The sequence below is a fragment of the Ascidiella aspersa genome, chromosome 5 (genome assembly GCF_963924565.1).
Source record: "Ascidiella aspersa chromosome 5, kaAscAspe10.2, whole genome shotgun sequence".
NCBI lineage: Eukaryota > Metazoa > Chordata > Ascidiacea > Phlebobranchia > Ascidiidae > Ascidiella > Ascidiella aspersa.
In genome coordinates, this window is record NC_139451.1 from 27,506,065 (window position 1) to 27,529,042 (window position 22,978).

General features: G+C 36.8%; 4 protein-coding genes across 4 annotated transcripts; 3 read left to right on the forward strand and 1 right to left on the reverse strand.

The window, feature by feature from the left end:
- The first annotated feature begins 1,425 nt into the window (after positions 1 to 1,425).
- On the forward strand, positions 1,426 to 4,058 carry LOC146145724 (transmembrane 6 superfamily member 1-like). Its single transcript, XM_083390656.1, has 3 exons — positions 1,426 to 1,787; positions 2,626 to 2,891; positions 3,818 to 4,058. The coding sequence occupies exons 1-3, from the start codon at positions 1,458 to 1,460 to the stop codon at positions 4,056 to 4,058; spliced, it is 837 nt and encodes a 278-aa protein (XP_083246782.1). The 5' UTR covers positions 1,426 to 1,457.
- Positions 4,059 to 6,624: 2,566 nt separating this feature from the next.
- LOC146145725 (transmembrane 6 superfamily member 2-like) lies at positions 6,625 to 7,233 on the forward strand. Its single transcript, XM_083390657.1, has one exon. The coding sequence runs from the start codon at positions 6,625 to 6,627 to the stop codon at positions 7,231 to 7,233; it is 609 nt and encodes a 202-aa protein (XP_083246783.1).
- Positions 7,234 to 10,137: 2,904 nt separating this feature from the next.
- LOC146145726 (transmembrane 6 superfamily member 1-like) lies at positions 10,138 to 12,994 on the forward strand. Its single transcript, XM_083389907.1, has 4 exons — positions 10,138 to 10,785; positions 11,214 to 11,436; positions 11,528 to 11,611; positions 12,204 to 12,994. Exons 1-4 carry the CDS (start codon positions 10,154 to 10,156, stop codon positions 12,405 to 12,407), a joined length of 1,143 nt encoding a protein of 380 aa, XP_083246033.1. The 5' UTR covers positions 10,138 to 10,153; the 3' UTR covers positions 12,408 to 12,994.
- A 538-nt stretch (positions 12,995 to 13,532) lies between these two features.
- On the reverse strand, positions 13,533 to 17,264 carry LOC146145727 (transmembrane 6 superfamily member 1-like). The gene is made up of 5 exons (XM_083390658.1): positions 17,107 to 17,264; positions 16,704 to 16,920; positions 15,917 to 15,921; positions 13,778 to 13,832; positions 13,533 to 13,706 (listed from the first exon to the last, which is right to left on the reverse strand). Exons 1-5 carry the CDS (start codon positions 17,262 to 17,264, stop codon positions 13,533 to 13,535), a joined length of 609 nt encoding a protein of 202 aa, XP_083246784.1.
- Between the last annotated feature and the right edge of the window lie 5,714 nt (positions 17,265 to 22,978).

Sequence of the window (22,978 nt, forward strand, 5' to 3'; positions counted from 1 at the left end):
GCGCTAGTGTTGCAATCAAGTTATTTCAAAATAACTTTAGTCGCACAAGTCATTTTCAAATAATAAAAGAGTTCCTAACTAACTCATTTTCATACAAGTCATTTCAACTCAAGTCAGTGGCACAAAAATAAGAGTGAAACTATGAAATCTAGTAAATTCATTCCATTGATAGCAATATTTCGCATGGCGAACACAAAAACAAACCAAATGGCAAGCAATGGTTTACGTATAAAAACTGAGTAAATAACCCAAACTTACAAAATATGTTTTCAAATAAAATAGCCTATTTTGGACTGATGTAATTTGCTAAAAAAAGATCAAGTCAAGTCATTAAAACACTGTTGAACATATATCTTGGTGCTACAACCTTTGACATTATTTTACAGTCATAAATTCGACTAACCATTATTTAGCACGAAACGCTGTTGACGCATAGGGCGGTCTGCATTTCCGGCAACGGGCTGATGTCAATCACGAACAGTAATAATGGTAAACAAGTGTATCGTTGAGCTGAGACAATATGACAACCAGAAACAGAGTAATCAGCTACAGTTGCGGGCAGCAATGTAAGTTTCAACCTTTTGCCAAGGTGCTCTCGTTTTGATGGAGTGGAAAGTCAAACTACCCTTTATGAAACTAGAAAAATGCCTTATTGAGGCAAACCTAAAAAAAGACTGACCGCAGGCGATTTAGTTTTGCTTAGCGTTTCGCTTGGTTGACTTCGTTAGGCATGACACGCTCAAAACAAAAACAAAGATGGGGCGGCGAAGTGTCTGAGGTTAGTAAGCCATTGATCAGAAGGGCCTACTCTGCAGAAAGGTTTACATTAAACTGCAGTGTGCTTTTGGAATCTTGCTGAATGAAACTTTGTATTAATAGCTGTAGAAACGCAAATACAGTGCAGAAAAAGAGGTTTACTGACCAAGAAACTGTAGCGTATTTTTCAATGTCTACGCAGTTTTGATAATAAGATGTTGACAAATTTGCACTCTAATAGATCGTTTGAAATTGTTTTGTTGTACCTGCAATCCACCAAGTGATAACGAAGTGTTGAGGAAAACAGTATGTTTGACGATTTTAATTATTTGTCGTTTTATGATTTCAAAATATAGTAGGCCTACAAGCTCATTTTTTACGTTAAGTCCGATTGATATTCAACCTAAAACGGAATTTGTTATACTTTTCTGCAAACTACATTGCTTATATAGATTTTTATTCATCTTTATAATGGAAACATGGGGTGTTTAAATGCACTTCGGCAAATGAAAACACATCATACAAGTAGCCGTATACGATACACATGACAGTATGATGACACATCGCTATACCCTTAAAAATATTGGACATAAATTCCATTAGAATTGTATGGCATAAAAATACATACACAACGCACGATTAGTGAATTTCTTCACTTTAGGTTACCGCTTCAACACCTTTCAACGTCAAAAGGTTAGGCGATGGCGAACCTTAAAGGCCTGGTCACCTGTGTGCTTGTAGCCCTCACAGCGCCTGTAATAATTCTCCTGGGGTCGCAAAATTCATCAGCTCTCGGTCCTTTGGCTACCTTGGCGACCACATTAGGTCTTTTAGCTGCGATTGCTGCGCTTATTCGTGTGCTCCTGCCCAGCAAGCCAAACGACGGACGCGGCTTGTTGTACTACACCTGCGCAACTTTTATGTGGTCGAGCGGCGCAGACATTGGGCTGAAACTGGAAGGCAACTTTAATGAGGTGTATCTTGCTCAGAGCGAGCCTTACCTGGCCACGCCAATGGGACGCTCCACCCAGGTCAGATTAGAACAACTAGAGTTATTTTTACTTTTTAGAATTAGATTAGAAGTTCAATAAAAGTATTAAAGCCATTAATCGACATTTGGCTGTTACGAACGTTTTGGCACAAGTTTTTTCCTTCACTTGTATTTTTGCGCTGTTGATGGCATAAGGTATTGCCGAAACTTTTGTAAACAGCAAAATGTCGATTCTATCGAATTTAATGGCGTTAATACTTTATTGAAATTACTAAAAAAAAGCCCGTGTATTGTGTTCCATAGATTAGAATTATTATGAGAGATTTACAGTTTTCCACACATAGTTTAGAATTAGAATTAGAACTACTGAATTCTTTGAAACTGGAAAATGTGCTCTAGTTTGAACTAGAATTACATTCAATTAATTGACAATTAATTAAGTTTAAATCACAATTTATTCTCTCAAGAAGGGGAATAAAATTTTTTTCTGTGCCAATTTTGCACTTTTTAGCATAACCAATCACTTTCAGACCATTTCAACCAAACGTAATAATTCATATTATTTTGTCCGAGTGAGCGACTAAAAATGCCGTTCGACAAAGTAGCATGTTTTGGTAAAGCCCGGGTTAGATTGGAACTAGAATGAGAGCACAGAAGCAACTCACAAATTAGATTAGGACTAGAGTAAGTACACCGAAAGCCATTGCAAAAGCAGGGCAGGCTAAAAAAACACCTATAGCCTGCGGTGAGGTTCGAACTCACGACCTCCTGTCAAGCCGGGACCGTCGCTCTACGATACTAGAAATAGTCGCATTTAGCCTTAATCTTTTAAATTCGAAAAACTATAAGAATCATCTAATTTTCAAGGTCTGACTCAGGTCTGGAACGGTTTTGTCAACTCATTAATCTATGCTATCATCATCTACAAAATCGACAACGGTAAAGACCCGCGAAATGTTGCGCTCTACTGGTGCGGATGTATGCTGTCGGGCCAGTTTGTCCTGTGGGTCGGAGCCCTGACCGGTTCCTACTCGGGGGAGGTACAGTGGGCCATTCTGGTCAACGTCATATTTAGCGCGATGCCTTTGTGGATTTTCTGTCGATTTCTGACGACGCCGAGGCTTGACTCAAAGAAAGTCCCCGGGTAAGTTAAAACAAGCTTTAAATGGCCACCTGTACTTGTTTTTTAGAATTCTTTCGGTTACAAGGCACCGGCGGCTAATGTTTATATTAATTCGATTTAAACTACGCGTGTATATACTGTATTTGTAACAAGGCCTAAAGAGTCGGTTTAAAACAACTCAAATCCGACTACCGATCCTGACGTTGCTAAAAAATAAAGTCAAGTCATACCAAATAAACCGGCTAAGTCCCATGCAAGCGCAAAAATGACTGCAAAGTCCTGTATTTTAATCATTCTCCTATTTGGAAAAGTGTGAATGGCAATCCATGGATTAGGGATGTTATTAAAATCTCCCACATATAATGCTTTGGTCGAAAAGAGTCGACTATATGCGACAAACAGTGGGCGACCTTTAAATTTCGAAACTGCTACTGCACAAGCGCGTGTCGGACTTGGGATTCGAGTAGTCTTGAGCAGTATTTTTCGAGTCTGGAGTATGCCGAGTCACATTTCAGTCAAATAAACAGACTCCAACGCCATATAGTGATTATAGTCACTACCAAAGCCTCGCCGGACAAGCTCTTTTTAGTTTGCTTAGCAAAGCAACATTGCGAAATTAGTAAATTTGCTTATAAACCCACAAGCAATTCAACCTATGGTTAAAAAAATGAAAAACAATTATTTGAATCTATCGAAATACATATTTTTGTACTAAGTGACCTTCATAGTGTTTGGCCTATCATCAAACTGCAGTAGCCATTGGCTATTAAATTACCTTTTAAGTAAGCTACTGCTGACTGAAAGTGAATTGCACTGGGTAAATAACTGAAAGGAAACACAAATAGACTTTGTATCTACCATTCTTAACCTATTTGCAATTAATATGATATTTCACACAATAATAGGTTTTATGCAAATTACATGTTAAATAATGCCTTCATTCTAAGGTCTAGATCTAGATCTTTGCAGAAGAGTATTGTTGATGTATTCCTGTCTTTCGGCTTGGTGGCAGGGTCCATATTTTCACTTTTACGCTTTTTGGCTGCACTGGAGTCCAACTTTCTCTCTGTTAAAGAATATCTAAACGTAGAACCAAGCATTTTGGAACCTTCTAGATTTGCATTTGCCTGGATTCTTTTCCTTGCTGTATATGAAGTTCCTTTACACGTAAGAATATACCTGTACTGATTTATTTTCTTGAGCAGGTAAAAAGATGTATACTGGTTAATATTGCTTTTAATAGTTGCTAAATTAAAATTTATTGGTTCCTTTTTAATGGTGTAGATTTGCTAACTGACAATGCTTGTATTAATTTCTGAATTATATATATATATATTGTTTTTTTAACTAAAACTTTACTACTATTTTAAAAACTATTTTAGATTGCATTTATTTATGGCATATGGACCACACAAAAGGAATGGTTGCAAAATCTCTCAACGTTTTACGCTGGAGCACTTCTTCAGGTAATTTTACGTTATCTTATAAGAATTGTGGTTAAACACGGCAATAGAGGATCCAGGGCTTTTTTAGGAAGGGAGGGGTAAATTTACTTTAGATATGATGTCGCAAATTATGCTATAACGTGACATCATAATTCATTTAGGAAAACTCAATCCTTTGGATTCGCTACTGCGCGAAAATGCGGTAAACTGGCAAATCTAAAGATTGCCTGTTGTCAAGCAATTTCTATAAAATCTTTTTGGCGAATACAAATGTACCCACCCACCACTTAGAATTAAGTTTGCTTACAGGGAACATTCGTATTTGGAACTTATTGGAATCCTTGGTCAGACGAAGCTTATCGAATACCGCAGGAGCATTTGTCAGTTGTTGTTGGCCTGAATTGTGGCTTGGTTTTGATTTCACATTTAGTGATGTACAGAAGCTTGAAAACATCACCATTCTCAACAAAGAAGAGCAATTAGCATAATGACAGAAATCAGGCCAGTCCAAACATTTTGATTGTATCGTATTAAAATTCAATAAAAGCTGTTCCTTGCGTAATAAAAAAACTGAGTGTGCGATTGTGCAACGTGCGTGAATCATCGGTAATATTTAAGGTATTTACTTATTTCGCTAACAATGTATTTTCTGTTTGTTGTAGGTTACAAACAATTACACGCCCATGACATTCACACAGTCACTATTTTTTTTTATCAATATCTTTGAAAGTTGCGTGTTATTTTTTTTGTCCAGTCGTCTGACGCAAAACTTTTCAATTTGCAACAGGTCTACCTTTATTCATGACTTCAACTTTAGAGCTTTACACTACAAGAAGGCAATGTACACGCACTATGCGGGAATTCAAGCTGGACGAAGGTTTCATAGCTTGGACGTCATAATTGAGGCATGCCTCAAATCATAGCTAAATTGTTCATCATGTTTTCCGAGAGAATTCGCAAAAGAAAAAGGCACGCAATGCAGTGTATGGAAGTTTTGTGATCTGAAGAGAGGCACGGCTTGGTGCTGCCTCACTTTGCGTATTTCAATGATAATGACCGCGTGAACGCTTGATATGAATAAGGCAACAGAAATAAAAGAAAAAATAAAGCACGCTTTAGGTATAGAAACATGAAATTTGCGGTAGAGATACAACTGATATAACTTTTGCTTTGCCAGATGTTGCCAGGTGAGGCAGTGGCAGGTGAGGCAGTGGCAGTGCCTCACCTGCCTCCCCCGACTGCACGTCCCTGGTCATTGGTGACAAATGTATAGCTAATTTGAGGGTTTAGAGCGGAAATTGTAACAACAGAAACCCGTTAAACGCATTGTGAAATATACAGCCTCTTGTAGTTTTGACCTTTTACCAAGTTGTAATGACTTAAGTCAATATATTTTATCTTATTAAAATATCTTGACTTAAGTGCACTTTATTTACTGTTTTTAAATGACTTAACTTTGCTTAAGTCTTTTGAACAATTGTCTTGGCTTGACGTAAGTCTTTTAGACAAATGACTTGGGTAAAATTAAGTGTTTTCATTTAAGCATTGGTTTCTAATTTTTGGGTATGTGTTTCTATTTTTTCACAAAAAAAAAATGTTTGTTGCATATTGCATTTTTGATATTTTTTAGTTGGGTTATTGCTCAAAATCGGACAGAAACGTTTAATGTTTATGACAAGGACTTGAATTTAAATTGACTTGCTCTAATTATAACTTTACTGGAACTTGACTTGTTCTTTATTCAAAAAGACTTGACTTGGAGTTCAGTTATTTTACAAATGAATTGGCTGGGACTTAAGTCATTTTGAAATGACTTGATTACAACACTGCCTTTACCTATATTACTCGTTTTTAAACCAACAGGAAAACTCACGTAAGGGTTATATAATCTCGAATGGCCCATTCAAATATAAAGCTTACACTAGGAGCGAGACGTAATTTATTGTTGGTCTTTAATAAAACGTAAATTGGGCCAAAATGCTTTACTTGAAACCAAATGGTACGCAACGGCACTCAAAGGCGACCAGAAAATGTTAAGAACCAAAAAGTTCAACGAGCTGATTGCAGAATGTACTTTGAGGTAGCAAATTCTTGTTTCCAATGTAAAAGTTTGCCAGATATGTGTATAGGCGGTGCCGAGTTAAAGTGTAACTGAGAGACGCGAAAAAGTAAAGTAACGTAGTCGTTCACCAGACAAGATTCTATTTAGTTAGAAACGTTTAACATGTTTACTTACAAAATACACGCGCATATTTTAATATTTATATACTATAGGTTGCAACTTAAATTTGACCTTCAAAGGTTAGAAAATGGCTAATCTTAAAGGCTTGGCGGTCTGTGTGCTGGTCAGCTTTACGGCGCCAGTTATAATTATGTTGGGATCCCAATATTCATCGGCGCTCGAACCTTTCTCGACGATGTTGACCGCTGTTGGCCTCCTGGCTGCAATTGCTGCCGTTTTCGTCATTCTCCTGCCTAGCAAGGGCAACCCTGGACGGGGTCTTTTGTATTACACCAGCGCAACTTTTATGTGGGCAAGCGGAGCCGATATTGGCCTGAAACTTGGGGTAAGTCTCGAAGAGGTGTACGACGCACATGGCGAGCCATACTTAGCCTCACCCATGGGACGCATGATCCAAATCTGGAATGGATTCGTCAACGGATTTCTCTACGCTGTTATTATCTACAAGCTAGACAACGGCAGAGACCCGCGAAATGTGTCGCTCTACTGGTGCGGATGTATGCTGTCGGGCCAGTTTGTCCTGTGGGTCGGTGCCCTGACCGGTTCCTACTCAGGGGAGGTTCAGTGGTCCGTTCTGGTTAATCTAATATTTGCTGTGCTGCCTTTGTGGATTTTAGGTCGATTCCTGACGACCCCTAGGCTTGACTTTGCAACCAAAGTGCCCGGGTATGTTTAAAAAGTGAGCTTAAAATAGTACTGTAAAAATGCAACTAATATTGTTTACTTAATTTTGTAATGTTATATACATAGTACATCGAAAGCCATCGCTAACTCACGGAATCTGTCGATCATCATATGATCGGCGTAGGCATACTAATGATACGTTAGCCGTAATCGTTGGTCAAAAAGTAGCTTCAAAAGGGTTAGATCACAGTGGTTAACACCCATATGTGTGTTCAGGTTTCATTGAACTATTATATACATGGTTCAAATTAAACTATATTTCGACATGTCCATGTGTACATTTGTAGTATGAAATAACCACTATGGAAGTCCATCTGGGTTTTTATCACATAGAATGCTCTCACCTCACCTTCTTTTTGTTTTTTTTGTGAAATAATAACTTTCTACATCAAAAATATTTTATTACCCTATATCTAAGGTTTTAAACCATTGCAACATAATAGCATTTTAAATAATGCCTTTATTCTTATGTCTAGGTCTAGGCAGAAGAGTATTGTTGATGTATTCCTGTCTTTCGGCTTGGTGGCAGGGTCACTATTTTCACTTTTACGTTTTTTGGCTGCACTGGAGTCCAACTTTCTTTCTGTTAAAGAATATCTAAACGTAGAACCAAGCATTTTGGAACCTTCTAGATTTGAATTTGCATGGATTCTTTTCCTGGCTGTATATGGAGTTCCTTTACAGGTGGGAAACATTTTACACGTATTTTCTTTCACAAAAGTATATTTCTAAATAGGTGACAATGCTTGTAATAATTTTTGAATTAAATATATTATTTTTTAAACTATAGGCCTAGGGCAAACTAAAATTTTATGTTTATTTTAGATTGCATTTATTTCTGGTTTATGGACAACACATAAGGAATGGTTTGCAAATCTTTCAACGTTTTACGCTGGGGCACTTCTTCAGGTAAAGGTTGTTTATGTTGGATGCATGAACGTTATGTTGAAAAATAATAAAATGAAATTGTCGACTGTGACAATTAAATGCAGTAGAGCAGTTTTAAAGCAGGGCTGCGGAGCCGGTTAAAAATATCCCGACCCCGACTCCGGCCAAATCTCCAATTTTGCGATTGAAGTCCCGAGTCTAGCTCAGACTCTACAGGTTGTATTTCACCCATTTACGTAACTAAAATAAGGTGAATATTCAGCAATCCACTCATTTGGGTGTCGGTATTGATTCACCCACTATATACACGGTTCAAAAATATTTCACCAATTGCTATTTCCTCCATTACACTTATATTTTGCCTCCTTAATAGTTTTAAAATTTAAAACTGCGCATGCGCAGGTTGAACTCAGGCAGTTTAACGTGGTCTTACGCGCAACAGGGGACGTGGCGTTATTTTGCACAATGTGCGCGAAAACGTGCAAAAAATGTGCGCACATTATGAACTGCCTTCAAAAATGTGCGCACTTTTTTCATAATGTTCGCACATGTGCGCACATTTTTAAGTTAGAGTTAGAGTTAAAGTTAGAGTTAGAACTGTTAGAGTTAGAGTTAGACTAAACTCTATCCTCAAAATGTGCGCACATTGTTAAAAAAGTGCAAACATTGTCAAAAAAGTGCGCACATTTTTGAAGGCAGTTCAAAATGTGCGCACATTGTTAAAAAAAGTGCGCACATTTTTGAAGGCAGTTTAAAATGTGCGCACATTGTTAAAAAAAAGTGCGCACATTTTTAAAGGCAGTTTAAAATGTTCGCACCTTTTTGAAGTCAGTTTAAAATGTGCGCACATTGTTAAAAAAGTGCGCACATTGTTAAGAAAAGTGCACACTTTTTTAAAGGCAGTTTAAAATGTGCGCACATTGTTAAAAAAGTGCACACATTTTTGAAGCTATTTTAAAATGTGCGCACATTAGTAAAAGAAAAGTGCGCACTTTTTTGAAAGCAGTTTAAAATGTGCGCACATTGTGAAAAAAATGTTCGCATCCCCGTCTCCTTACGCGAGTCCTGAGTCCGACTCCGCAGCCCAGTTTTATAATTATGTTTTACATATGTATATTTTTGGGTAACAACCTAATAATTAAAATAACTTCTATACTTACAGGGAACGTTCGTCTTTGCAGCTTATTGGAATCCATGGTCAGACGAAAAATATCAGATTGCGCAAGAGCATTTTTCATTTGTCGTTGGCCTTAATTGCTTCTTGGTTTTGATTTCACATTTAGTAATGTTCAGAAGTTTAAAAACATCAACCGTCTCAATAAAGAAAAGCAATTAGTAAAGTATAAAACTTACGCCACTTTTTATCGTTTGTTGTTATGTCGTGTCAAAAATAAACAAATAACTTTACCAAAAGGTTTTAAACAACTTGAAATTCTACCGTGTAATATTTCCGGAAGTAAATAGGATATCGATCAGAATGTTTTACACGTTACTCAAAGCTTAGCCAGCATTCAGATTTGTATCAAAAAATATTATAAAAATATTAACATTCAGCGTATTCGGCTCTAAAAATTAAACGAGAAAAAGGCGTCGTCATATTCGTTTTTTTTTTTATTCGTTAATAAAAAAACAGTATCAATTAAGGGTATTTCCCTATATGACCAACAACAGTTATTATCTACATTTTTATTGAAAGGTCGAAATTTTAAACAGCCTAATAAATTTGCATTTCTACTTTGCTAGATAATATAGCGGGTTGTACTAAATCACTAAACTTTAAACACAGTACTAAAGTATGAACTAATGGGATTCTTCCATCCTGTTACTATATTAAGCAATTAAAATACGACCCTTTTATTGCGATTGTTGTTTGATAAGGTTCTTCTGTATTGCAATATAATAAACATTTCTGTTGAGTTATAAATTAGTTTGATGAAGACACTGTTAATATTTAACATGCAATCGTAGCAGACCTAGTTTAATGGAAGAGTTTGTTTTACAGTGATAGGCGTCCATAAAACAATATGGCTAACTTTAGTGGCGTTTTAAAATGCATTTTAATAAGCCTAACGGCTGCACCAGTTGTGATGTATGTAACAACGAGGCCGGTATTGACCGAGCCGCTGACAATGATGACAATCGGCATTACTTTGTTGGTCGGGATAACTATAATAGTAATTCAACTGTTGCCGCCATCTGGAATAAAAGCACCACCTAATATGGAAGGCCGTGGTGCATTGTACTACACCAGCGCCCTATTTATGTGGGCCAGCATTGCTGATTTAACAATTCAAAGTTCACACTATGGGTTTTTCATTGGACTGGACAACAATGTGAATTACTTTATTAACGGTGAACCTTACCTTGAAACTCCCGCCGGTATAACTGCACAATACTGGAATGCAATTGTTAACTACTTCTTGTACTTGGTTATTATCTACAAAATCGAAAACCATAAAGACCCTAGAAATGCTGGTCTTTATTGGTGTGGAAGCATAATCACCAGTCAGTTTCAAGTGATGGTCGGAGCATTATGTGGCACATATTCAGACCAGCTAGAATGGTCGGTTTGGCTTAATGCCATTTTCGTGATAGTTCCAGTATGGATGTTTATTCGGCTTTTGATAAAGCCACGGTCAGACCTGCCACTTCAACGGTAAGCTTAAGTACATATAATTTTGAGGTTCAAATCCTAAAGTCAGGTTTGTGATTTGTAATGATTAATATTAATACCTTATTCGACCCATGAAATTTATTTTTAGTAGTAAAGAAATAAATATACACTGACAAAAGTCTTTGCTTGCTTACATTACAATTCTGATTAGGCCAACTGATTTTGGTCATGCCTTCCCTTCCCAAATATACTGGTATATACCCTGGTGGATGTTTGCCAATTTTATGTGTCTAAATTTTAAGGTCATATCAAGTAGTCAAAAATTAAACAAAAATACCAATAAAGAAAATCAAGTGCAATAGGTTTTTTGGTTAAGTCAAAATCCGCAGTTTTGTTATGGGTTGTATAGGATTGGCTTGTTTATAAGTTAGCAGGAACATAAAATTAACTTGTTTACATTTTGTTTGCAGCCTGGATAAAACAAAACACCACAGGGGATTGTTCGACTGGTTGTTGTCACTTGGCTTGCTAGCAAGTTCATTGCTCTGTCTATTAAGAGGATTGGCTGCATTTGACTCGAAATTTCCACTTCTACAAAACTATGTTGCAAATTATGAACCTTTTATACTGGAGCCAATAAAGTTTGGAACAGCTTGGGCTATTTATGGGGTAATGTATGGAGTTCCTTTCCAGGTAAGGCTCAATTAAATTTTATTATATTCTTATCTATACTTTTAAAGATGGGTATACATTTTTGAATTATTCTCATCTTTATTAAATGCAGATTGCAGCCATTTATGGACTCCTAACACCTGGTAAAGAGTGGATGCTGAATTTATCTGTTTTCTATGCTTCAGCAATGTTACAGGTGAGGATACATTCGAGTCTCAGAATATCTTTAAAGACAATCTGTTATAATGTGGTTGCTCATGTGCAAACCACCAAAGGATTACAAGTTTTGAAAACATATATAATGTTGACCTTATAGCAATAATTTCTGATAGTTAAGACTGAGTTAAGCAAACTGATTCTATTGCAGTTTTACTCCTAATGTTTGCAATCAACCTTAAATGTGACCCCCAAAGTGTATTACACATAGGGTAAACCTGATTACAATCATAAGCAGTTTGGCAAAATTTTCCATCTCTAAATAGATTTGGTAAAAAAATCATCACAAAATTGGAGAATTCACTTCTTGTAAAGTCGTAAAGTATAGTAACTTAAACAAAACTAAACAAGGCTGGAGTTATGCTTCAGCCATTGATTAAAAACGACCGTATTAAAGACATCATAAACCAAAATGTTTCACTAATGAAAATGTCATTACCACAATTTTGTTATACTAGCAGTGGTTCACAATTCTTCTACTGCTAATTTGGTTTATATTGTTTGTTGCTTTGTCTGTATGATTAAGTCTGACTGCACATAGATACACCAATGCAGCTAATATTTTTTTACAGGGTACATTTGTCTTTACTTCGTACTCCTGGTATAAAACATCAATTGAAGCCTACAGAATCCCAGATTCATCAGTGCCCACGGTGCTGGCAATCAATATATCGCTGGTTGTTGTTGCACATTTGCTTATGTACAGATGCGTAAACAGGCCTGATTACTTCTTGTGTAACAGCACTGAAGTTAAGATGGTAAAAAAGCATAATTGACCATCGAATGTATTTACAGGTTAATTTAGTATTTTTTTTTAGTTCTTACTGTTCCAAAATAGTAGCCTGTAGCCCTGTACATTACCCAGTGTATTTTGTAATTTTTTATCATTTTAAATATTTTATGTTTACATTTATTAACAATTTTATGCACTCTCAATCCTTCACTACTTGTAAGTGAGTGTTATAAGCAACCACCTAAAATTTGCTTCTATACTGTGTTTGCTTTAAAACTAAAACTGTTACATAATATCTACACTATGCAGAGATTTTATATCCAACTTACAGTTTTATCATGTAATCGGTATTGTCGTTTATATATTGATTTCATTACCATGTGTATTTGTGAAAGTGCGCTAAACACCCATGTCCATTTTGGGAACCTGCTGTGTTCATAATTATTTTTGTGATTTAATAAAATTCTAGGTAGATGATTGTTCAAGCTAATTTTATACCTCCAAATAAAAATCTGCGTTAATTGTATAGCATACTGTAGTCTAGTAGAAATCCAAAGCACCAGTTTGAATGTAAAGCTTGAAATAATTGTATTATGGTTTAAATAATGGACATATATACATTCCGATATATTCCGCGTTGTCGTGATTTGTTTTGCCAAATGTTTGTTGTTGTCCTGTTTAGGAATATTAACAAGTTCTGATGCTTTAACAAACGCCAATAATAAAACAATACATATCAGGATTGACTATTCAAAGAAGTGCTTAGTATGATATACATATTAGCTCTTAATACGAAAAACCTTTAATAACAAATAATTGAATGTACACATAGTGCAGTGTTTTGTGCTAACACAATATTATAAGTTCATTAGTAGAAATACAGTGGCCAAACAAATGAGTGTTACTTACCAAAAGCTTGTAATTTCAAGCTAAGACTAAAACTCAACACTAAAAAGTTTTACTTAAAAAAAAAAACTAGCCACCCATTGTCTAAGTGCAGATATTTATTTTAGCTTTAAAAAATAGAATTAAAATTGAGCATTTCATTTTCAGTTTGTCCGAGTCAGCTTGGTGATAAATAACCCACTCAAATCTGTATAAAAGTTAATGATACTTACTTTTTAGTGCAAACATTGAGCTGAATAAAGGCTGTTATTTACGTGTAGTTTTAGTTCTGTTTTAAGTGGGAAGGTTGAGTATAAATTGCTTTCCACAAAACAGCACAAGCCGTTACTGGCAAAAAAAGATTTGCGGTCACAACAACAGTTTGATTGGCATCTGGAATTTTATAATCTGTTTCAAACCAAGGAAAAAACTGTGCAGTGAGGTGAATATATGTTCCCTGAAAGTAAGTAGTGGTTAATAATTAATTTTAATTTTTTTTTTTTTTTTTTTTTTTTTTTTTTGACATACATATATTGCCACAGCAGCATACAGGATACTCCAATCGAGAAACCAATTTGAATTTCTTTATAAACAGTAAAGGTTTTGATAGTGATGTTAAAGTGGAACAACGGATTCGAAAGATTCGAACCCCAATTAAGGCATTTGAATCCAAATTTTCCTTTTATATCAGGTATTTCGAACCGCTTATTTTAATTCCAAAACGGTTGTTATCACGAAAGGGCAGCCTAATTGCAAATACGTGACTGACAGTGTCGAAACATTTTTAGTGCCAGACTGCCAGCGCTAAATGTAGTCTTTCGATGGGGTGACTGTTTTTTAGCAGGGAGTCGAACCGATTGACTTTTCCGGTTCAGGTTCGGTTTCAAGGATTTTTTCGAAATCCGTTTCAGTTCCGGTTCAGCTCCGGTTCAACCATCGGTATTTTAAAAGCGGTTCATAAAGTTCTGGTTCAGATACAATATAATTTGCGTTAAATCTCAAAATGTGGGTCGATAAATGTAGAGAATAATCTTTGAATTGTAAGTCATTTAATCTAAGTTACGTGACTTATTAAAAAAAAACAGCAACTCATTATTGAAATATCTGAAAAATAAAAACTAAACGATTTTTTCATTCAATATTCATATTTTTTTCATAAAATTTCGAACATGGCGTAACTTGACTCTGTAAAATAGAAGTTGTGACGTCATGCAGGAACGAACCGCTTTTATTTATAGGTTCGGGATCGGTTAAGGTTCAGGTACTTTCAAATTATTCGGTTCAGTTCCGGTTCGGCTCCTTAGAATGTTATAGAAAAAACGGTTCAGGTTCCGTTACGGTTCGGAAAAAATTGACCCAAAACCGGTTCATAAAGTTCCGGTTCGGTTCCGGTTCGAATCCCTGGTTTTTCGGGCGACCAATCACTTTGCCGATTATTATTAATTATTATTAGGTGTCAATCAAATGGTTAATTTGCTAGCGGCCAAGGTGCAATACAAGGTGCCAGGCGGGAATCCAGGATTACTGTTTGGACGGACATAGGCCTATATTTTTTTAGACGTGACGTCACAAAGTTCGGGCACCACACAGTTTGTTTAACTTGTTAAACTTTTTTGTTGTAGAGGTTTTACGTTCAAAACAAAAGCTACATTATGAAGATGCTATTGATTCGCCTTTATATCGCTTAAGTTGCCAAAGCTCGTATCTTCGAGCGTGCGATGAGACGCACAAACCATTTGGTCCAAATAATTTAAAAAAATAGGCCTAGACTTGAAATAGACATAATGAACACATTCACGAGTAGGACTAAATTTTTTGTATTTAGGCCTAAACTTTTTGCATTTAGGCCTACGTCAGGGGTGGGCAACGTGCGGCCGTTTACCATTTTTTGTGCGGCCCTTCACCTTTTACCAGCTATTTTTCCCTAAATGCTATTTAAGTATGCACAAAGGCTATTTAAGTATGCACCATGTTCGAACGTTTGCTCTTTCAGTTTCCTGTTTGAAGTGCGATGTAACCCATAGGCATAGGCTACACCGCTACACTAATGCGGTTGAACTCGAATTGGAAGCATCTATTACAAAACAATCTTCATTCAAAAAGTTTTACTTGTGTCATGTTGTTACTTGTTATGATAAAGAATTTGTCTAGTGAAAGCTGAAAATATGAATTTAAAGTGTTACATCAAGTGCGGCCCTTCTGTAAGCATTACATTTCCTAACTGGCCCTTGTGTTAAAAAGGTTGCCCACCCCTGGCCTACGTAGTTAAAATAAGCAAAAAAAATTTTTTTTGGGGGAGAACATGGTAACGTGACCTAGGGTCCCTGAGCATTGCTCCCCCACGAGAGGGGGGGGGGGGGCACTTGTCCCCTTCTGAAATTTCAAAATGCGATTAATATTATTATGGTTTATAAGTGTAATATTTAAGTTAAACTATGTGCATATATTCATATTGCCACCCTGGAAATGTGTATACTATTTTCTAACTTTGCTATTAAAACGTAATTTAAACCTACATCGGATGTTTGAATTAAATTTAGGAATACAAATCTTCGCGCGCATACGCATCGATATGCATCGATTCGTTGGAGAGGCACGGTTTTATACGAGGGGAAAGCCGAGACATATTCCAAAAAGTTCAAGACAACTGTATGATTACTTGCATACCTAGCCTATAGTTAAGGACACTTTTTTCGCTTGCGCGAAAAGCGATTTAGTTAAGACGAGCCTGTTTATGGGAAATGTGATTTAATTTTTTTATAATATTGTACGTTGTATGATTGAAAATTATACTAGATCTAAATTAAGCAAAGTAATTACAGTTTACATGTTAAAAACACCATTAATTTACGCAAGGTGTGCGAAATGCGAATAGAGGTGCGACCTGCAGCAGCTTCGGAAAGAAATTGAAAAGGAATGCTCATCCATTTCTCGGAAAGAGGTTGTTAAACTAGGGTCCGTTTACATTACGTTAACTGTTTTAGGGGTCCATGAAGGTGTAATTGAAATCTTGGAAACGAATTTGAAAAATGGAATGAGCCTTAAGAAACGACTGGTAACGAAATGAACGCTTTTGTCATTCACCTATTAACTCAAACACTTTGCGCAATTTTTTGAATAGTGAATTCAAAAGACTCTTAACTTGTCGTTCTGTAAGTTTCGTCATTCTGTTCGCTGCATTAAACTGAGAAGCGTAAACTTACGCGGTGTGTGTCTTCCTGACGGCCCTGCGCCGTCAGGTCAGTTATAAAACATCACAGGAATAAAATAATATTCAACTTTAGCGATAATACCACTAGGCTATGTAGTGGAAGTTAAATAATGAAACAATAAACAATAGAGGATTCGATATCATGGAATTGTTATTCCTACATATTAGCCTAATATAGAATACCTCCGTAATTGTAGCCTACTTTTAAAACTATTGTAGGCTATATAAAGATTAATTACTTACCTGGACAATAATGCCAACAGAAAGCATGAAGAGTATCCACGTCTTTCCAAAGTTTGCAGGATCATTTATGTAGGGTTCATATTTTGTGGCATATAATTGGGCAATTGGAAACGGTGAATTTAGACCAGCCAGTCCCCTAATAAAGCTAAAAACCATTCCCAGTGCCAGACAGGTCGCCAAAAGAAAGTCAAAGATGCCAACCTTATTTGAGGATGACCTGGAATCAATAGAATAAATAAAAATGTTAATTATTGGCCTATCTGAAATGTTTTTAGCATGTTTTAGTGTTTGATCAATCATTGCTATTCAGATAATAAATTCGCTATTATGATTCTTACTTTTTGCAAAATATATGCACAGTAAGCAAAGAATGTTTAACATGTGTTAAGTGCACATAACTTACCGGTTAGGAACTTCTTGTCTAGTTTGCATCATAAACTTTATCAGGTAATGCATCGGCAACAGAAAATAGGGAATGTTTATCCAAGTGGCAGGCATAATCTGGCTGCCATAAGACCCACTTAAGGCACCAACAATAAGGGTAAACAAAGAGACCACCATGGTACCTGACCAGTACAAAACCACATTTCTACAATCCTTACTATTGTCAATGCGGTATATTATAGTAAGGCATAGGATATAATTAATGATGCCATCCCAGATAAGTGATAAAGCGCCATATGGGGTTGCAAAGTATTTTTCACCACTTCCAAGATAGAAAGCAATAAAGCCCTCCACATAACCAATGACTTCAAAGAAGAAAATAAGGTTCACTACACAGGAAAAACTAAACAAACAGCAGGTGTAATAAAGAAGACTCTGATTTTTTCCACTTTCTGCGCTCTGTTTGGAGCCACCTGGCAAAAACTTGATTGAAAGGAGTACCACAGTTCCCAAAACCACGAGTGATGTTAACAAGAGGAGTATACTGGATTCAGTCAGCTTTGTGAGTTGTGTGAGTAATTTCAAAACTGGAAATGCAGTAAGGCTGAGCAGCACAGTGGTAACTAAACCTCTTAATTCAGCCATTGTCTTCTTTATGTCACAATACCTACACACTTGTGTACATTTTAAATGAGTACATTTGACAATTAGTAAGTGAAATACTATTGTATATTCTTGCTTCTAAGCAAGATTCATCCTATATATTTACTTATGCTTCTTAACAATGCCTCTTAGTGCTGCAGTAATCCGGTATGTTATGACATATGTAAATATATTTTAAATTTTATTAGGTCGCTAATTATAGTAACAGCTGTCGGATGAGTGCGTTTTTTAAATTAAACCGTTCGCTGGGATTCGAACCTACAACCCTGGAATATTGGTCTACGTTATTACAGGAGACGTGGTTCTGCCGCCGCCGCAAAGGTTATGGCAGAATGGGGCAAAGAAATCGTACGGGAGCGTGGTACGAAATATAGTAGGGGTGTGACTATTTCGTTTTCTAAGTGCCCTACATATTCCATAAATCAATTGATGGCTGATCCATCGAAAAGGTACGTCCCAAAAGTCTCGTTGGTGGGTATTGATAAAAAAGTTACACTAACCAACATTATATGCCTCCAAGAATGACAGTCCAACCTTTTGACAACGCATTCGTCAAGCTTATTAGCTCCAGTAACCTCAAAGGCGATTTTGACGTTATCCAAATTCAGGGGTGGCCAACCTGTAGGCTAAGTTAAGCGAGGAGCCGGTTTTCTTAGTTGCTTAACCACTAAGAGCCACACTTACACATGGGCAGAGATAACTACCACCCTGTTTCTTTCTCACTTATAATTAGCTCAGCTTGGTTTATTTGCTCAGCTTGATTTATTATAAATGTTGCAACTAACCACATCATCTAGGCTACATTTAGCAATTTTCATACACACTGCAGGACTTCTTGAATAATTTCCACCACGCAGTTAATGTTTCTAAATCTGTTGACTTGATTTTACAAAAAGGAAAAGGCTTTAAGCAGGGGTGGATCCCGTGATTTTGTTTACGGAACGCAGTAAAAACTTGGCGCTATAAAATAAGCCCGGTAGGAAATATACAATGAAAAACACAGCCTAATAATTCTACCGGGATTTTCAAAAACTTGTCAAGACATATTAAACAGTTCAAAACTGAAATACAGCCTGAACGTAAGAGCCGCATATTGGCTACCCATGTCCTAAATGAAAATTAGATAATAGTTCGGGTCCACAGCACTATAAACCGTAACTCAAGCTTCAATATAAGGACAAACATTGTGACTAAACGGAACTGTGCAATACACCGAAGTTTGTAAAAAATCAACAAACCCAACACACACAGCACGTTCACCGATCTATCGCAGGTCACGAAAATTGGGGGGCGGGAACGTGAAAGGCGTACCTAATAATGTTGTTACTTACTATGTCGAACACCATAATGCCCCGATGATTTAAACCAGCGTGGTCTAACTGCAGGCCCGCGAGTTCAGCTTTTTTGGCCCGCGAACTGATAGTCAGCTTTGGTTTAGTCTGGCAATATCACTTCAATGTTTTCATATCTTCGCATAAGTAGCAAGTTTCGTTTCTCAGGGCTGTTTCTCAGATTAGCTCTGATAGGCTCTGATACTTACACTCTTGTGGCCTGACCATCTACTGCACAGCAAAATCTCAGGCTGTGCGCAGGCAACGCGACTGAAGTCACGACACTCCTTTGTAACCGCAGCACAGTCATTCAAGAAAGCAATCCTTGATGGCAAAACTGCGTCAGAATGAAAGGAGGAAACCTGGGAAGAAGAATGGTCAACAAACAAGACAAAGCTACACGCATCCATCTCCGCGGCTCGCTACCACGCCCCAGAGCTGTCGAGAACAGCGAATGTGAGACGCAACCGCTTATTAACAGGAGTCGGCCGTTTTGCCTCCTCTATGTTTCAATGGGGCCTTGCCCCTTCCCCACTATGTGAGTGCGGAGCCACACAAACGGCAAACCACATCGTGGAAGAATGTCCAAACTTTTCCTGTCCCGGTGGTTGGGCAGCGATATTGGCCGCAAAACCCTCTACCACGCAGTGGCTCACAAGCCACTGCCCAGATATCTAAGCAACACGAAACAAGAAGAAGAAGACTTCAATGTTTTGTTTTTTTATTTTTTGGTGTTGAAATTATTTCATAACTACCGTAACTGGACAAAGTTATACATTCCACAAAGTTAGTATATATGCCATAGACTATGTATAATTTGCCAGCAATAAGCCTAAGAATCGCAATTTAAAAACATTGGCCCGCAAGATAAAATAAACCTTGTTTTTGGTCCGCGATAACAAGAAGTTGGACCACCTTGATTTAAACTATAAGTAACAACAAACATTTTTGCGTTCAGGGTAAATCTATATTGGTCATATGTATGTAGGATTTTTTAGCCTGTTTCGTTGATATTGCTTCAGCCTAAAGCCACTTTAGATACTGCACTATCAATGTGTAAAACAACCCATGTACACTATCAAATGGTGTAAAAACTGCTACACAGTCAATTTGTAAAACCAGTTGGGTTTCCGAGTCCGAATAGTCAAAATTAACCAACCACGGTTTATGTTTTGTTGTTGCCATATCACATATGCTACCAAAATAGGGTAACAGCAATCCATCGACAGGAGTATCTGTAGAAGCCATTTTGTCATATTGTGTTTACACAGAGAATTTTTGTTTTAATCGATGTGTCGTAACGGAAAATTTTCAGTAAAAATCTATGGCCTAAATTCTTTGTAACCATATTCTAATGTTTACGTTACTCCTTGCAGCCAATGTGCAAACGATAAGCGGAAAGTTTTCGGTAAAATTCCGTTACGTAGATTTCTTGCAACCACATAATATTTGCAGCGAATTTGCAAAATTCAAATCGTTGACACCAATTTTTATGCGTCAAGTTATTTACATCCGTTTTTTTGTATATGTTTCAAAACACCGCGGTCTGAACATTAGTCGGTTTCCCCGGTTGTGTGATTTTTAAACTGTTGACATTTTAACTGCAGAGAGAGGCTTTTACAGCTTTGACTGAAGACAGCAAAATTGACTGTTCATGTATCTGAACTAAAGGAAAGAATTGGACTTGTCTGGCCTCACGAGGCCATCTCAAATCTTGTAGGAGTGTGGTCGATTCATCTTGGCAATTATATAAAATAAAACTTACATTAATGCGGACCATACCCCTTCAAATTGATGCCCGCGTGTGAGGAACGAACCACCTGCAAACTACTTTCCCAAGAAGACTGAAGAAACGAAGCTCAAAGAAAAAATATGTGCCTTAATCTGTATGGACCACCTACAAACGGCCGCCTAAAAACTGTCATGTTTGGAACTTGCAAGAAGCCAGCTTTAGAAGAAATTAATCTCATCGAAAGATACGTGAAGAGACGCTCCATAGCGTCAGCAAAGCATTTGCTTGGAATTCGAAACACGAAATACAAACAAGCGTTGCCGATAAAGACATCACCACCGTTTGGAATCATGGAAAACGAAACGGAATTATGGATTTCACAATAACTGATTCTGCCTAGTTTATCAGGTGAAAAATCTATTATACATTTAAAAAAAAAAAAAAAAAAATTATATATATAATAAGTGAAAATATCGACTGAAAGGTCTGTAAATTATTTTAGTGCGACTTTTTATTAAACCATTATGTATCGCATTTCGCAAATTATGTATAGTCTATATCTATGAAGTCTAAGCTTAAACATCGATCGCACGATATTTTGATAAATGTTAAAAGAGCTTAATTTTTGTGCTTGGAGCTCAATAGTTTGAAATCAACGCGTTAAACTTGTGAATCACGACTTAATTTTGTTGTGCACGAAATAATTTCGTGTTAAATTTCCGAATTCTTTTAAACGTTTGGTACGTTTTGGGTTTTTGTCTGTTTTTCTCTCATCACGCAGCCGCGTTTACACACGAGTTTAAACATCTCGTATCAAGCATAATGATTTATCCACACGCGAAACATTAGCTTTCAAATCACAACTTTAGGAACACCCCATTTCCTGCCTTTTGTTGAAAGCAATAGTGAATAAGCAGCAACTTCAAAGCGTATTTTCTTGTGATGCGTCGTTATTTTAAAACTTACATTGAACGAATTGTGCAAACTCAAAAAAAAATGCAAATTTTTAAGGAAATGTTGCTCAATGTTAAAAATCAATAAAATTTAAAATTGTATTGAATTGCAAAAGATGTGTAACGTGAGTAAATATATATTCCAGTAATTAATTGTCTCAAACTTTAAGTGTAACCTGTCGCGCCTATATATATATAAGTATAAAAAATATGTGTGTCTATAACCAAAATGTTAATAACCTAAGTTTGAAGTGTTGCAATAAAAATGTTCCAGACATACGAACACACATCTGCCGAAAAATAGTTCGCATTTTTCAGAATACAAAAGCACGTTGGACAGCGAAAGGTCACAGCACAGCGCAGCGCACAATGAATGGCTTTCCGGTGACGTCAAAATTACAACGCACCAAACAGGGAGTTTCCCCTGCTGCCGCACAGATCGCCTGAAAAGCTCAATCCACAGCAATGCAATGGTGTGTCAAGCACACAACAATTTCGAGCAACTCAGCGAACGCTGACATCAAAGTCCTCGGTTGCTAATTCAGGCACCAAAGAGAAAACTTTCTCGAGGAATCAGGAATCTGACTAAAACAATTGCGCAAATGCGTTATGTGATCGAACAATTTTCGCGTCCACGTGTCCACACACATTTCACAAACAAATAACCAGCTTTTAATATGCAAGCTGTTCCAAAATCTAGCGTGGGAATATTTGTAGAAGCCATTTTGTCATATTGTGTTTACACAGAGAATTTTTGTTTTAATCGATGTGTCGTAACGGAAAATTTTCAGTAAAAATCTATGGCCTAAATTCTTTGTAACCATATTCTAATGTTTACGTTACTCCTTGCAGCCAATGTGCAAACGATAAGCGGAAAGTTTTCGGTAAAATTCCGTTACGTAGATTTCTTGCAACCACATAATATTTGCAGCGAATTTGCAAAATTCAAATCGTTGACACCAATTTTTATGCGTCAAGTTATTTACATCCGTTTTTTTGTATATGTTTCAAAACACCGCGGTCTGAACATTAGTCGGTTTCCCCGGTTGTGTGATTTTTAAACTGTTGACATTTTAACTGCAGAGAGAGGCTTTTACAGCTTTGACTGAAGACAGCAAAATTGACTGTTCATGTATCTGAACTAAAGGAAAGAATTGGACCTGTCTGGCCTCACGAGGCCATCTCAAATCTTGTAGGAGTGTGGTCGATTCA

Bases quoted from the DNA above. Each gene is read 5' to 3' on its own strand.
- LOC146145724 (XM_083390656.1), top strand. From the start codon at position 1,458: ATGGCGAACCTTAAAGGCCTGGTCACCTGTGTGCTTGTAGCCCTCACA. The intron at 1,788-2,625 runs GTCAGATTAGAA...GGTCTGACTCAG, and splicing joins CAATGGGACGCTCCACCCAG to GTCTGGAACGGTTTTGTCAA. The intron at 2,892-3,817 runs GTAAGTTAAAAC...CTTCATTCTAAG, and splicing joins GACTCAAAGAAAGTCCCCGG to GTCTAGATCTAGATCTTTGC.
- LOC146145725 (XM_083390657.1), top strand. From the start codon at position 6,625: ATGGCTAATCTTAAAGGCTTGGCGGTCTGTGTGCTGGTCAGCTTTACG.
- LOC146145726 (XM_083389907.1), top strand. From the start codon at position 10,154: ATGGCTAACTTTAGTGGCGTTTTAAAATGCATTTTAATAAGCCTAACG. The intron at 11,437-11,527 runs GTAAGGCTCAAT...TATTAAATGCAG, and splicing joins TGTATGGAGTTCCTTTCCAG to ATTGCAGCCATTTATGGACT. The intron at 11,612-12,203 runs GTGAGGATACAT...ATTTTTTTACAG, and splicing joins ATGCTTCAGCAATGTTACAG to GGTACATTTGTCTTTACTTC.
- LOC146145727 (XM_083390658.1), bottom strand. From the start codon at position 17,264: ATGGTGGTCTCTTTGTTTACCCTTATTGTTGGTGCCTTAAGTGGGTCT. The intron at 16,921-17,106 runs GTAAGTTATGTG...TATTGATTCCAG, and splicing joins AGACAAGAAGTTCCTAACCG to GTCATCCTCAAATAAGGTTG. The intron at 13,707-13,777 runs GTATGTCAAAAA...ACTTACTTTCAG, and splicing joins ATGCTGCTGTGGCAATATAT to GGAACATATATTCACCTCAC.